General features: G+C 38.2%; 1 protein-coding gene across 4 annotated transcripts in view; it reads left to right on the top strand.

Moving 5' to 3' along the window:
• The window catches only part of CACNG7 (calcium voltage-gated channel auxiliary subunit gamma 7), a 111912-nt gene that overhangs the window by 77422 nt on the left and 17938 nt on the right, over positions 1 to 16552 (top strand). For all 4 annotated transcript variants that reach the window (XR_012679764.1, XM_075189720.1, XM_075189722.1 and 1 more), the window contains exon 3: positions 9695 to 9781. Coding sequence is in view for 3 of the 4 variants with exons in the window: in XM_075189720.1 (XP_075045821.1) it covers positions 9695 to 9781 (87 nt within the window). In the remaining variant the exon portion in view is untranslated. The remainder of the gene's footprint in view (positions 1 to 9694; positions 9782 to 16552) is intronic.

Below are 16552 nucleotides of genomic sequence, written 5' to 3' on the forward strand. Positions count from 1 at the left end.
CGCTTGAAATTTAATCGCGGAAGAGGCTGAACACGCGGGTGTTGAAGAACCCGCATATTATTATTATTATTATTATTATTTATTTATAGGGCGCCACTAGGTATCCGTAGCGCCGTACAGGGACAGACAGAAATACAGTACAGGGTGAGACATCACGGAACAGTTAACAAAAAGCACAGTAACTCAGAAGCTCAAAGTACAGCTAGATGACAGGCGAGAGCCCCAGCGGGGTAGCTAGAGGGGTAGAAGGGCCTCACAGAAGAGACAAGGAGCTGGAGAGCAGAGTTAAGGTGGTGGAGAACAGGAGGAGAGGAGGCCCTGCTCGGAGGAGCGTACAATCTAAGGGGAGGGTAGGACGGACAGAGACGCAAGGGAAGGAGGAGGAGAGGGGGAGAGTGGAGGCAAAGACGGAGGGGAGGGGGGGAGAGGAGAGCGACGAGGAGGAAGGTAGGTGGGAGACAGGAAGGAGGGCAGTTAGGTGGGGGACTGGAAGGCTATAAGGAAGAGGTGGGTTTTTAAGGCCCGTTTGAAGCTGGACAAGTTGGGTGAAGTTCTGATGGAGCGGGGGAGCTGGTTCCAGTGGAGTGGGGCAGCACGGGAGAAGTCTTGGATGCGAGCGTGGGAGGAGGTGACCAGGGGGGAAGAGAGGCGACGGTCATTGGCCGAACGCAGAGGGCGGGATGGAGCATGGATGGAGATGAGGCTGGAGATGTAGGGAGCGGTGGAGTTGGAGAGGGCCTTGAAGGTAAGTGTAAGGAGCTTGAACACGATTCTGTAGGGGAAGGGGAGCCAGTGAAGGGATTGGTAGAGGGGGGAGACAGAGGAGGAGCGGCGAGAATGTATTGATACATTTACCCCCTGGTGTTAATCTGATCAGGTTATAGTCCCCCTTAAGGTCTGGTCTTGTAAAGATTTAGGCAGTCCGTAGTCTTTTCAGTAGTTCTGAGATTAAAGGAAATGGGTACCAATTCACACTGTGACTAAATTCAGGGCATGGTAATCAATGCAGGGACATAAGGATCTACCTCCCTGCTGGGAAATTAGAATTCTGAATGGATACCCTGCTATTCTTATCTAATTTATCTCTAAAGGCCTTCAGCTCAGGTTCTGGCAAAGAATGTGGAGTTTAACCAAAGGGGATCTAAGCCGCGAGTAACAGATGCTTCAAAGAAAAGTTCTGCTTTTCGAAGTTTTCTGAGGTAAGTGTAAACATAAAATAGGACTTATGGATGTGCAGACATACTCATCAACTTAGTAACATTTTATTTAAAATGAACTAACTTTAAAAACAAAATAAGATCAATAATTACAGATGTAGCTTTGTATTTGCACACCAGTCATATGCATATCTTGCTCCAACATTTAAATGTCTTATATATTAAGATACCCACAATGGTCTCATAAAGGAGCACCCATTCAGTATTCTAGTTCAGACCATCCAGATAATCAAGACCTTAGCATGGCTTCCTCATCAGATGTTTATTAATGTAACCACCAAATATTTCTTAGCCTCAACTGATGTCAACAGTACAAAGATTGGTAGTCAGCTACCACAGTAGTCACAGATTTCAGGTTGACATATATAATCCTTCTAGTAATGGTTTAGCTGACAAATAACGACCTCAGCATTGGAAAACACAGGATTTTTAAGGGGAGATTTCCAAGTGGTTGAATTTGGAAAAAAAGCAAAAATAAAAAATAAACTGCCACAATAAGCCTTCAGCATAAACTTTTTTTTGTGTAGTCAAACAAGTACATGTGAGTAACAACATTTTCAATTTTTCATGAAAAGAAAAATCATTGCTATCACACACTAAAATACTGTACATTAAAACTAGAAATTATACCGCACATCAAAATAACATTGATAACGCAAATGAAAAATAACTTTGATACATCCCATTAAAACTAGCATTGATACCTCACACTAAAAATCCCATTCATACCGCACAATAAAAATACCATTGATATTGATACTGCATATTAAAACTAAAGTTGCTAATGCACATTAAAAAAAAATAAAAACGACAAAAACCATTGATACCATGAAAGCAGTTTTAACTATATTACATACCAATATAATGCAGCAAATATTTTATAGGATTCTCCACTTTATTAATCACTATTAAAGCAATTATCGAAATCTGCCACTTATATTAAAGCTTGATTTATATTTTCATATATATATATATATATATATATATATATATATATATATATATATATATATATATGTATATATATATATATATATATATATATACAATTAAAAACTGAAATCTAATTAAAGCTTAGAGGAAGGCTTCAGTAATTACTTTCATAATGATTAATAAACTAGAGGATAACATTATATAACATTTTTGCTGGTTCAGTTGAAAAAAACAGGTTTGGTTAGCTGAGTAAACAACATGTACGTAAACTTTATTTTTAATCCATGCCATTTATTTATTTCAGGTAATAAAATAAAAGTGCTGTAAAACAAAAGTAAGCTGTAAAATATATTTAAATGAAGTACTGATCTCTCTCTCTCTCTCTCTCTCTCTATATATATATATATATATATATATATATATAAATATATATATTTATATGTATATCTATATGTGATATCAAAAGAAAATAAGCTATACAGGTGCTAGAGGTGATCAAATCGTGATAAAATCCGAAAAACTATATATAATTGTAGTCACAGTAGGCAGCTCCTTAATCAAATGACACCTATCTGCAAGTGCCAAATCCACAATCCAAAACATAAAGAAAATGGAGCGGCACAACATAGTGTAATTCATTTAAACAATTGACAATATGAAATAGGTGCCAATTATGCCCGTACCAAAAGTGTAAATATAAGTCAGCTTATCTGGGGAATAGATGGATAGGGTGAGGATATTTTAATACTCCTTCTTCTTATTGCCCAAAGAGTGCGTCCAATCCAGAGCTGCAACTCAGAAAATGGCCAAAATAGTGTAGCACGTTCTTCTATAGATATAATGTCTCAAAGATACTTATGCTGATATCAAAAAACAGAATTTTAATACAAAAGTGCTTGAAAACATTTAAAAACAACATAAAGCAAAAATATGCTCGTATATGATATATAAAATAAAACAGCTTATCTGTCCTCCTCCATAAAACCTAGATAGATCGTCCAGAATGTAGGCAGAACTCCCAGCCGAATAGAGCACGTCCCACTCCTAATCACGATTATGGGGGTGAACCAATCACACAGATCCAACGCATTTCGTCTCTAAAAGACTTTCTCAAGGGTTTATAGAGGAGGAGAGATAAGCTGTGTCATTTAATATTTCATGTACGGGCATATTTTAGCTCTTTACTTTATTTAAATGTTTTAAGAAAATATATATATATTATAAGGGCACAGTCATGCCCTTATATTAAGGTTGACTCTAATGAAACAGTCACGGACCCCCTCCTGGCCGCCGCCACATCCCCTCACCAACCACTCCCCCGCCGACCCCACCCCGGTGGATAGCTTATGTTTTTGGTTTAAAATGTGAAAGTGCCCGAACTCCTGTTAACTCACACTATAATATATCCAGTGTCCCTCATAGGATGAAAGAGTAAAAGGTTTAAGATTATTTTACTAATTAGTTGACCATCGTCTCACTTTACCGAATGCAAAATCTTCTATTAGGTTTTTAAAATAAATTTCAGTGTATACCTTTACCTGTCACAATTTTCCACCCTCAAAAATGTTTGCACCTCCTCCAGCCCCCCTAAAGATCAGTGCCCTAGGCTGTAGCCTAGTCAGCCTATTGCATAATAAGGCCCTGATTATCTTAGAGCAATAGCTGCACAGTGACAATGTAAAACGCAATGAACAATCAGAAAGTGATTAAAAGTCACTTTCTATAAACTCTCAAATATTGTGAATGGGAATATTAAATGGCAGTATATTCAATGTATTATTTTGCACGTTTTGTTTTTCTTGCCTTGAAACAGGCAGAAAATCTTGCTGAAAATGGGCTTTAGACAAAGCAAGGACATTAAGAGGTGAAGACCATGTGAACTGGTTGAGGACATCAAGAAAATAAAATTCTGCTTGTTATCCACTCCAGTCAGAGTGAGGTAGTCACGTCAGGTAGCTGATATCAAGAGGAATCTAACTGCAAAAAATCACAAACCCTAACAATATAAGTTCTTTATATAAAAGAGCTAATGATATATGAGTAAAAAGATCATACCTTTACAGAACTTGCAACATTTCACATTGTATTTACATTTTCTATGCAGCACAGTACAAACTACTGTGTCCTACTGTGACAGAATCCTTCAGTTAGATTATTGACAGGAAATTTGTCTATCATCATCATCCTCAGTTATTTATATAGGGCCACTAATCTCGCAGCGCTGTACAGAGAACTCATTCACATCAGTCCCTGCCCCATTGGAGCTTACAGTCTAAATTCCCTAATATACACACACACACACACACAGACAGAGAGAGAGACTTTAGTCAATTTTGATAGCAGCCAATTAAACTACTAGTATGTTTTTGGCGTGTGGGAGGAAACCTAAGCACCCGGAAGAAACCCACGCAAAAACAGGGAGAACATACAAACTCCACATAGATAATGCCATGGCGGGAATCAAACTCATGAGCCCAGTGCTGTGAGGCAGAAGTGCTAAGCACTAGGCCACTGTGCTGCCCAAAATCTATGAAAAGCATTCCCCTATCACAACTATCCCAAATAATACACACCACATACACACATATAGGGCCCCGCCTCTGGACACAGCACACACACATATAGGCCTTCCCCTCTGGACACACCACACACACATATAGGGCCCTCCCTCTGGATGCACGACACACGCATATAGGGCCCCCCTCTGAACACACCACACGGACATATAGGGTTCCCTCTCTGGACACACCACATACACACATATAGGGCCCCCCATTATGGACACATCACACACACATATAGGGCCCTCCCTCTGGATGCACCACACACACATATAGGGTTCCCTCTCTGGACACATCACATACACACATATAGGGTTCCCTCTCTGGACACACCACACACATATAGGGACCCCGTCTGGACACACCACACACACACATATAGGGCCCCCCTCTGGACACACCACACACCAACATATAGGGTCTCCTCTCTGAACACACCACACACACACACACACACACACACATCCTCTCCATCATATTACCCCCTTCTTCTTACCTTTTTCTCAGTGACAGCACAGTCACATGATCTGTAATGTCGCACTCTGACCGGGATCTAGCCACTACCTTATGAAGATGTGATGCAGACAGCCTGTCCCTGCAGGAGCTGTCACATCGCATAGTACTCACTGCGGGGGCAACATTTATTCATAGAATATTGTACTACAGCCTGTAGTACAATATTCTATGAATGGATGATTTGGCTGCAGTGAGTATTATGCAATGTGACAGGCTGTGCAGGGACAGGCTGTCTGCATCAAATTCCCACTAGACCACCAGGAGTAAAATAAAAAAAGTGGTTTGCAGTGCAGCCGGGCCCCTGGTGAGCTCGGGCCCCATACATTAGTACCTCCATACCCCCATTATGGAGGTCCTGGGCACGGGGACTAACAAGACGTAAAGAAGAAGAAGTGGCTGGTGCAGATTTCTTTTCGTCATTACTTATCTGTAAGTGTCAATAGCTATGCACCTCCATTTCTTCAGGGGATCCATGTAAGCCGGCTGGTCTTTGATTTCATCATGGAGCCATAAATAAAATTGGTGTTGTCTGGCTGCACCATTCGAATGATTGTCATCCACTATTTTCCAGAAATCCGTGGTATACATCCCTCTTACCAGATAGTGGATTGCCCAAACTAGGGCATCTGCTTTTAGAAGGGTGAGGATCATCCACACTTTTAGCAACATATGACATTCTGCTATAAACAGACTGTATCGTCCATGCTTATTGCTGAACTTCTCTGGAATTGCCAACTTAGGTTCAAGTTCCATCCCTCCGACAGGAGGTCCTACTGGTAAAGCCGGACGCTGCATTCGTTGTATTACTTAGACTAAAGACACTTCGAATTATTGGCTTCCGTGGAATCCATCAGTAGGCGAGCTCATGTATTTGGACAACAGTTCACAACATCTTACTCTCTACTGTTTCCCAAGCCTTGTCATTCCCAATTCCACACTCAGCTTCACTCCTCACATCTTGTCTTGTTGCCTCCTACTTCAAAGCATAATTAGAATATATTGCTTTCTCACTCAAAACATTCCCAAAATTCTTATCTATTTTCTCATTATCTCCTGACTGGTCTGTGTCACATGGTCACAGTTTGTTGTCTCTGCTTTTTGGCGACTCCCTAATTAGCTGCTAGTCTGGAACCCTGGAAGACTAAGAAAAAATGTCACGTAATCATAACCTTATAAAAGAAGCTTCACACTCATTCTTCATATGAAAAGGAAACTTATTTTTGTGTCAGTGAATCTTATCTCCATAAAAGCGGAAGGGCTGGCAAGCAAGAAGACATGGGTTTTGAGGGAGCAACAATGGCAAACCTACAAAGTGGATACACATTAAGTGAAAGCACTACAAGTGGCACATAACTCTGTATGTTTACTCCTAGCATGACTACAGTATGGTGGGACTTGTTTCTGTGTGTACTACCAGAGACTAAGAAAAAAACAAAAAAAAACCTAGTGGAAACTAAAGCGACCACAGCAGTCACAGATCTGGCACCTATGCATTCATATCTTTGCTTTTACTTTCTAAACAGCTGTAGAAAGATGACAGATGTATGATTGCTATATTACATGATGCACATTTGTGCACATTGAAACATGTTATTATGTCATCAGAGCCAGTGGTGTACGCAGGGGGAAGTTTCTGGGTCTCCAGAAACCCCTCCCCCCCGCTAACAAAGTGTTCCAACATACGGCACTGTACTATACAGCAGCCGCGGTGCTGTCAAAGAAGCGTCCGCGGTGTTGCTGTATTGTATACAGCACCTCCGCGAACGCTTCTTTGACAGCGCCTGCTGTATAGTACAGTGCTGCCGAAACGGAGCCCCCCTAACAATCCTGCGTGCGCCCCTGAGAGCCCTGGAGGCTGCTCCATACAACCAACCATGGCTTGCCTCACAGCCACGACTGAAAACCAGTGTAGAAAAAGGTGTATGTGGGAGGACCAATAAAAAGCCGCAGTCTCTGTGATATAACAGAGAAAGTGGATTCTGATTGGTCTTTCTGCTCACTTCCCTCTCAGCAACAATTAAAAATAACTCCCACGCCTTTCTGAGAGTGTAGCATTAATTTCACACCATTATGTGTGTCCCAATTTTAAGCAAAGTAAATTGCCTTGATATCCAAGTGATTATTTATGGACTTGGTTAAGCATTTATCCATTTCTAGATTAATTTACTGAGTACATATTTAAAACAGAAAAAATACCACAACCATGAACATAAATTCCCTGCTATCATTGAAATTTAATTACCATACATTACATGTGTGGGCTGTTCATATTGCAAAAATATATTTAGAAATTGTATTTTCTTTTTCTAAGTAGATATTATATTTTAAGCCTTTTTTTAGTGACCGTAGGCAAAAAAAAAAGATGCTTGTTCCCTTTGGCTATCTTCCCATAAGCAACACTCTGCAAGGGAAATTTGTGCTTTTGGCATAATATTGTGGTTCTACCCAAAGGCATGAAAACAACTTTTGGGGGGCTTTTCTGTAACCTAAAATAGCTCTATTTGTATTTGGTTGCAATCACACCCTTGTAGTTTTATACTTCAGAAACAACAAAATGATTCACCATTAATTACTATACTTCAAAATGCCTATGAAATCTCTATATGAAATCTTTAAAAACAACATTATCTACCTCCAAACCAAGTTCCATTTGATGAGAGGTACTGTAATTGCCCTTTAAATTAAAGTATATAATCTATAATTCATAAGGCCATTAAATTCTTATAGATTTTTTTAAAGAGTTCTCCAGTTTTTTAACCTACAGCACATGTATTTCCTTAACTGCAAAATGCACAAGTTAATTATTTTAAGTGGCTGCATGAGCAATTATCTAGTATGATTTGACAAATACAAATCCTAAAACATGACCTGCTTGGGGTATATGAGAACAAAGTTTGGAATCCTTTAGCTATGGGCACAATCACTAATATGGATAAATTGATCAATAATTCACAAGTGGGATTTTACATCTTTATTGTCATTATATTGCAGTCAGTGTTGTGCATACATGCCAACTCTCCCGGAAAGTCCGGGAGACTCCCGAAATTCGGGTCAGTCTCCCGGGCTCCCGGGCAAGCTGGCATTCCTCCCGCATCCCAATCTCACACCGAGAATCACGCCATTTTGGAGGGCGGGAGGGGGCGGGACGAGGCCAATCGCGTCATTTTGGCGCCGCCCCCGCAACGCAAATTACGGTTTCGCGGGGGGCGGGGCCAAAAGTACGCGATTGGCCTCGTCCCCCTCCCGCCCTCCAGTCACGCCCCCTCTCCCGGAAACAAGTTTCCAGGAGTTGGTAAGTATGGTATTGTGTTCTTGACTTTCTAGTGTTTAGTGTCTTTAAGTCATATGAAAAAAATGTCTAATTTTAGTATAATATTGTATTTTTAAGCAGTAGTGGAAGAGAGGAGCCTTGTAATAGATTCACATGTTTCCAAACCACTCTCTGCTAGCCTGATCAGTCATTGTCTGCCTGTCTATATGTGCTTAAAAATGGATCTGTTCATTTTGTGCATCAAGTCTTGTGTTCTAGAATGTGAGCCGACCTTGGTATCAAATCAGTTTGTGTTACCAAGGTGAGCACTCTTTGCTCTGCTTTGCTAATATTTTCATAAACAGAATAATATTGAAGAGCTACTTGTGTAACGCACTTATGCATACTTGTACATTCTTCAGAAGTAGTATTAAATTTCTTGATGGATACTGTTAATAAATATGCAATTTTGGATACTCTGTGAAATACACTTATATACTGGCATACATGTTTAAAGTTAAATCACTGAAAATAAAATTCAATGTAAACCATGTGTTGTTATATGTTATGCCAAAAAGAACATATTAGAAATGAGACCTAAAGCTGTTTCTCTATTATTACATCATGTGTTATTTTATCGGTATGCTTGATGCCATTGCCCATGGGTTTGTACAGTAAGATGGTATCTTTTGTGAAGGGTCAAATATTTGCTAATGATGATTGGCAGATCATAAATGTGCACCAGCGTAATCATGAAAATAAAAAAATATTTTAATTAATTTAATTAATTATTGTTCAAAGATCATAATGAGCTACAAGACGTGCAAATAGTGAAACTTGAAGTCACTTCCTATTTATCACAGCAGTACAAAGCACACAAGAGCATTGTACAAAATGCATTATTTTAATGCAAATCTGCCCGGACAATGCCAGATCTAAGTAGGCAAGCTAAACCCCTTCACACCACAAAGGTGTTGGGACGATGTAGGATAGGCACATTAAATTAACTGAACAGACAAACAACTTAGTTACACATTGGAATGTGAACACAAACATGTGCAGCAGCACTAATTTTGCATTGCGACGTTCAGTCTTATATCATTCCCCTTGGCTTTGTTTTAAAAAGTATACATTTAATTCCTGAGTTATTGCATTGCAACTTGGATACTCAGTATTCCAGTAATTAATGACTTACTGATTCATTCTATACGCTGCAGGTCGAGAAAAGGGTCGATGTGTTGCTTCAGAATTTTTCCATGGGCCGGATACAGACATCGTGACAGAAAACACTGCAAATATACTCAGTAAGTTCCAAAATTTCAAATTTTAATGTATGATTCCCAGTAAAAAAAACTCATTACAGTTGTACATAGATATAGTATTAATGCAAATCAGTGGTCGAAGTGGAAATTTCGAAGTGGCGCTATGGAAAGTTAGAAGTGGTGGTATGAAAAATGTAATGAAAAGGTAAGTGAATGGAATTTGATAGTTTTACAATGAAGGCAGTAGGAGACATGGCGGTGTGGCATACCAGCGTATATACCCCCCACTTCCACCACTTATATACATTTTATGATATTTTGTCATAATTCAGCCTAATGGATAAGGTTGGAGAAAAAGAGCACTTGTTATTCATGGTATAGAAAGAATCCAAATTAAATATTATGACTCTCATTATGGGGCCTAGTTTTTAAACTTAGAAAAGCTTCCCCCATCCCTAATTAATGCCCAGCAACGAGATTCATCAGCTTTCTCAAGCGAAAGCTTCCCCATGCAACAAAACAGAAGACAGATTTAAAAGGTTTTATATGTGCCTACAGGTTAAAGATAGTACTGTTAAGGAATGAAGATAGAAATAAAGTTTACTAATGTTAATTACAGAGGAGTAAAGTAGTGAGCAAGGGTAGACACAGGATTTCTATAATTGGGTTTCCACGTCATGCCGCCAGAGTGGGCATGACCATCATGCGTGGTGTGAAGCTACCATTTTAGCCTGTGCTAGGCTGCTCTCCGATCACTTACTATCCGCTGCAGTAGTCCTGTCTCTGATCTTCCACGTCATCAGAAATAGGTTAGGTATTTTAGGAAAGTACTTGCACCGATCCTAGGTATATATTGGAAGCAATTCTGACCAGAGCGTTCTGCAGTCGCACACTGGAGTTCCATGTGGTCTATGTTTAAAATAAAAGTATAACTAGTATAGTGTTTCAGATTGCAGGCTCTTTTTTTGTGAATAGATCCTTGAGTAATAATTAAATCCAGTACAATGCACACCTAAAACCAGGGGGCAAATGATGTAAGTTTTAAGTGAAGGGATGGAGGGGCATATTTAAATCTCTTCCTTATGAATATGCACTTTGCTTTTATTTGTGTATGACCACTATTAGCTACATTAATTTAATTTTTTTTCTGTTAGTAGACACTTTTAAACTGGAGTATAACAAATATTAAAACAAATTAAGTAGTACATTAACTCCTGACTATGAAAAGGCTTTAACTATTAGTTGTCACTAGAATTATAGATTCCAGGATAATATTAGTAGTCTCTCAGACTAATTGTATGCTAGTCCCGCTGTCTAGATGATGGGAAGAAGCAGAAATGTGATGTGTCCTTCTCTTATATGTATAGTTGTTAGCTTTACTGGTTTTGTGTAAGCTTAAGTGGCATATTTGAAGTATTTTTTTCAGTCCTACTTTAATATAGTAGAAAGATAGTGTAGATATATAGATATCGGTATGGTAGTGTGTTCACAGTATGGATTATTTGTTCTACAATCTTTCTGTATGTTAAAGCAGGTCTGCATCCATTGACAAGACAGCGTGGACTTGGGCTCTCGATATAATATTGAAGATAGCACACTTTACAATATGGTACAAGGAAAATTTTAATATGTGTCAGAAAAGGGTACGATGGAGAAGATTGTTTATCCTTATGGATAGGATGGTATCTAATCAGATGTCTATGTGTGGAGCAGATGTATGTTAACCTTCCCATGTCTGTATTCATGGCATGTTAGTGCGTTTAAGAAGGTGCCATGGACAAATTTTAATTTGAAGCCATTTGGTGCCAAGGTGTTCAGGTTATCCACTTTGCCTCTTCTCTGGAGACTTTGATAATGATATCTCCTCTTCTCCAGAATTTGGTTAGCTTTTTTTTATGCCTGTACATTTTAGAGTACTGGTGTCATGTGCATGTGTCTTAAAGATATGCTCTGATACACTCTTTATTCTTGATGTTCCTCACATGTTCTGCCATCCTGCTTTCAAGATTGTGAGTACATACTGTAAGCCGCATGGACTCTCTAGTAGATTGATCACCCCTGTTGTATTACGAGTGATCTTCTCCATAAGTGGATATTTTTTTGGGTGTTGGAAATAAAGTGGGTTGTGTGTTTAGTGCCTGTTCGGAACAGCAGGTAACTGCTTTTATAAGCTGTGTTTTTGTTGTCTTTCACTAGTGCATTTTTGCAAGCAAGTCTGTTGTGTTTTCTTGTAGTGATTGGAATCACGTGATTATATTTCACCTGGAGGCTGACCCTGACCTGATTCTTATTGATGCTTTAAATAGCTAGCAGTGTCAGACATATCTTGCTGGCTATAGCATTCACATGCTAGCATTTACATGCGCTTGTTCACTGCTTTTCTGAATTCTTTCTTCTACCAGGCATCTGACTCTTGTTTGTGACCCCGACTATCCTGTTTGTGGCCTGAATCGAATAATAGCCTGATACCCCAATTATTCTGTTTGCTGCCTGCACCGGATTTTGACTATTGAGCTGTCATCTGTCCAAAAAGTTCACTTTTGCTGTGCCTGGACATTACTGACGATCCTGATTTTCCTACTAATCCTGCTTTGTCAGGTTTTATCAGTACTTGTGCTGCTTCATACTGCCACAGCACTACTGAACAAACACTGGTATTACAACTTGCACATTAATTTCTAGCTCACTCTACTACTCAGTACTCTCTATTGCTAAGAATAGTACTGGTTCAACTTGGGTACTACATCCTTTCAGTTCCATTATTCTTCATTAGTAACCTATTGGTGTGTTATTCATTACAGCTGTGGTGGTAGCCAGAGTGGTAGTCTTAGGTCAGTATAATATTTTTTCTGGAATCCTATTGTGCCAACCTACACCTTTTAAGTTATAACTACTTAAGATTAAGTCCTGGGGACAGCTAAGTACTGGCATACATATAAAGTTCCATGTGAATGGAGGTTGCTATAGGTTCTGATAACTTAGCTAGTAATGGTTTTGTGTGCATGGCCTTGTTGTTTAATGGCCTTACATCATATGCATCTTGTGCAATGGTAGAAGCTTCTACCTTCTCATAATGTTTTCTTTCTATACCCTTCTTTCACTGGGATAGCATTGTTTCAACATAAAACAATTTGGTCCTTAAATTCTCAGCTTTATTATAGATGATACAGGGCTTGCTAGGGATTACCTCTTTTATTTGGTCATCTTTTAAGAGAAGTGGCCAATATTTTCAGATTTATTTGCATTTTTTACTTGTTATTAAATTGTGTAATAAATGCAAGACATTCTAAGCAGTGTTTGGTTCCTTTGTGTTAGCTATTATGATTTCCCTGCCATCTCTCTGACTTTTTAAAATAGTTTTTATACTAAATTGTTATCATAGTTTATTTCTATAAATTTCTGTTTCAGTATGGTGGCTTGGTTGTTCTGGCTTTCTGTGTCTGTGCACTTCCTTTTGATTCATCTATGCTCTCCTCTGCGAATATTGTTAAGACAGGTAAAATGATGGTTGCAGGGATGGAGTTATTGCAGTCCACCTTTTTAATGTATGTTATGGTTTATAAGGTGTTGTCTTCTATGTAGATTTCTAGGCCTAAGAATTAATTCTACTTATTGCTTATGGACATTGTGAATTAGATGAATTGTTGTTTATGAAACAGAGGAACGTCTCCAACTCTTCTCTGGTTTCTTTCCATATACAGATGTCATCATCTATGTAACATCTCCACACGTGTATATCTATTGTGAAGTTCATTGCTTCAGATCCTTGATTCATCTAGTTGCACCATAGGTTTGCATAACTGGACACGAACTTTGTGCCCATTACAGTTCCACTAACCTGTCTTTGGTGCAACCCTTTAAACCAAAAATAATTGTGGTTCAGTATGAAGTCAATTGCTTCTGTCAGGAAGTTAATTTGTTCCATATTAATATTTGATTTGAATATTAGTTTGGCTCTATTGTATTCACAACCCATCTTATAATTTATAATAGTGCATAGTGATGTGACATTACATGTCACCAGAAAATAATTGCTTGCCAGGTGATGTATGTTATAGTATGTATAGTTGTTTGGTAACAATTGATTGTAAGATGGAATCAATGTAGTCAGAAGTGATGGAATTTTTGCCTGACAAGATGGGCCTTCCTGGGGGATGTTTGTGTATTTTATGTAGACATTAAATACAGGCAACCTTGGGTATATTAGTAGGTATTCATATTTCTTATTGTTTAGTATTTACCTTTCAAGGCTTGTTTTAAACAAATTTCTAGCTCTCTTTGTATGCATTAGTTGAGTCTGAGGACAGTTTCTCATATGAAGATATTTTATTAACTATTCTTTCAACTTTGTTTATATAGTCTACTTTATTTAGAATGACTATCCTACCCCCTTTGTCTGCAGGATTTATGAACAGATTATTATTTTCTGAGTTATTCTAACGTTTTCTTTCTGCCTTGGATAAGTAAAGTCTATCCTTTTGTTATTTTATAGGAATTCTACTGATCTCTCCCCTCATTATTTTTTGAAAAGTTTCTATGTATGGACCTTTAAAGAAACTAGGATAAAAAGATTTTTTTTCTTTTAATCCGTGTTCTTGAATTCTGATTTTTGTGGGTTATCACTAGTATGTATTACTTTTTTTTTTTAAAATGAGCTTCCTCACAAACCTTTGCAGGTTTTAATGTGCAGATCGGATTGTTTGGAGCAGGTTTTAATCTTTTGTTTAAAACTTTAGTCTGGGAATTAGTGAGAATGTGATCACTTAATTTAAAAATACCCTACAATTTTATTTCTTAAAATTTAGTTTTGTTTCTATCATTTCCTTTTAGCCTTTCCTCTTCTGAATCTGGTCTTTCTTTTCTTTTTTGAGCTTTCTGGACTTCTGTTTGTGGGTTGTGTTTCTATGAGTTCTGGAGGTAATCTATCTAACTGGCTAATTCTAAAAAATGGGTAAGACATCTTCTTCTATGGATATATTGTATAGGTCTTTATATCAGATATATTTTGTATTAGCGTATGTCGTACGTGCTTTTGGCTGGACGTGCTTTTGCTCCTTTTCTATAACTTTCTCTTGCTATGTTGGCATAGCTCCTATTATTGTGAGTATTTTTGTCTTGGCTTTTGTTATGGTTCTGTTTTTCTAAGTTTGTTTTTGGTCTATTTGTTTCTATGTTGGCTAGGTTAAGTGGTTTCTAAATTAATTGGTGTTGGGTGGGATGTGACATTTGTATTATTAGTGAAGATTTTAAATTTTTCCTTGGTTTTGAACTTAATACTTCTTTAGGAGTGTATATAGGTTTGGGTCATTCTATATAGAGATGTCTATTTGGGTTTTTCTCTTGTTGTCTCTGTCTGAATTGTGGTTGTCTGTTGTTGTTTTTTTTTCTCCAATTTCAATATTCAGATTCATAATATTCTTGGTCTATCAAGAACTGTTTTGTTTGCATAACTGTTTTCTGTAGTTTGAATAATTTAGCTTGAACAAAATTCAACAAAGTATGGAAATCCTCTAGGTGTTTATGGGCTTCAATTTTTTTCTTACTTGTTTTATTTCTTCTTCTGGTTGTTTTATTGATAATTCGCTATCATCAATAATAAGTTCCATGAGATGCAACTGAAATTAAGAAAGTGCAATTTTATTTCTAATGGTAATTACTACAGCCTTTTGCAACAGAGTATGATCTGAAATTAAGAAAGTGCAATTTTATTTCTAATGGTAATTACCACAGCCTTCTGCAAGTTGTCCTTTCACTGTTTGTTTAAACCTTTTATTTCTAAGGTTTGTTGGGGGGGGGGTTATTGAGGGCTTGATTGAAAAACACTGATCACATGTGTCTGTTAACCAGATATATTCATTGTAGAATGGCTGCAAAGCCAGTGATGGCTGCATAGTTAGTGTGTATAGCTCTAAGTGTATAGATACAAGTGTGAAACAAAAAAATTTAAACAGCATAATTCGGAGTTATACAGGAGTGAAACAGGAGGAAACAGGAGAAGAACATTCTGCCTATTAACACAGCTACACAAGGACTACAATCAGTATTCACTTGAAACTCCATATTCCACCTCTAATGTCTTCAACTCAGCCTGGCTACAAGCTCCATGCAGCATGAGGACTATTTTGGACTCTGATCTTATTTTCTTCTCATCTCATGAAAGTTTGTTTGATCTGTCAGTTTCCACTATGTTTAATCAGCCTGCTGTACTACTTGCTCAGCCACTCCCTACCCATGCTACAGCTATTTCAGTCCCCTATCTCATCACTGTGCTCTCAGTTCTACTTAATGCTTTGTCTGCCTTCACAAGTAGGAAGAATTGATACTCAATTTGAACCACTCTCCTCTCTCATGACTCTGCAAAAACTCATCTATTCAATCACCTGCTCTTTATTACTCTCCATTCAACACTTCCACCCATTCCCCCACATGGCTCCCACATCATTACTCTATACTATCCAGACATCCATGGATAAACTACATTTGCTGCAGCATAGCTCTGCACTACTTATCTGATTACACTGGACATTGCAATTAGGTAATTCCTTAATTCCCTCATTTTTGCTATTTGACTCATAAATCCCAATGCTTGCCAAAATATTTTTCTTTCTCTCTTTTCATGGCATTATCTTTAGGACTATATCATCCCTCACCCATCCTGCAACACACACCTCTGTCCACATTGCCTCTTCATGACTTCACTCACCTCTAGTGAACACTCATGAACTGTTTTCCTATTTAAATTCAATAACTTTAACAGCTGCACCCTGCCACCAGAAACTAAAAAAACACACATCTTACAATCATCTTTCCTAC

This window comes from Mixophyes fleayi, chromosome 11 (genome assembly GCF_038048845.1).
Source record: "Mixophyes fleayi isolate aMixFle1 chromosome 11, aMixFle1.hap1, whole genome shotgun sequence".
NCBI classification, from domain to species: domain Eukaryota; kingdom Metazoa; phylum Chordata; class Amphibia; order Anura; family Limnodynastidae; genus Mixophyes; species Mixophyes fleayi.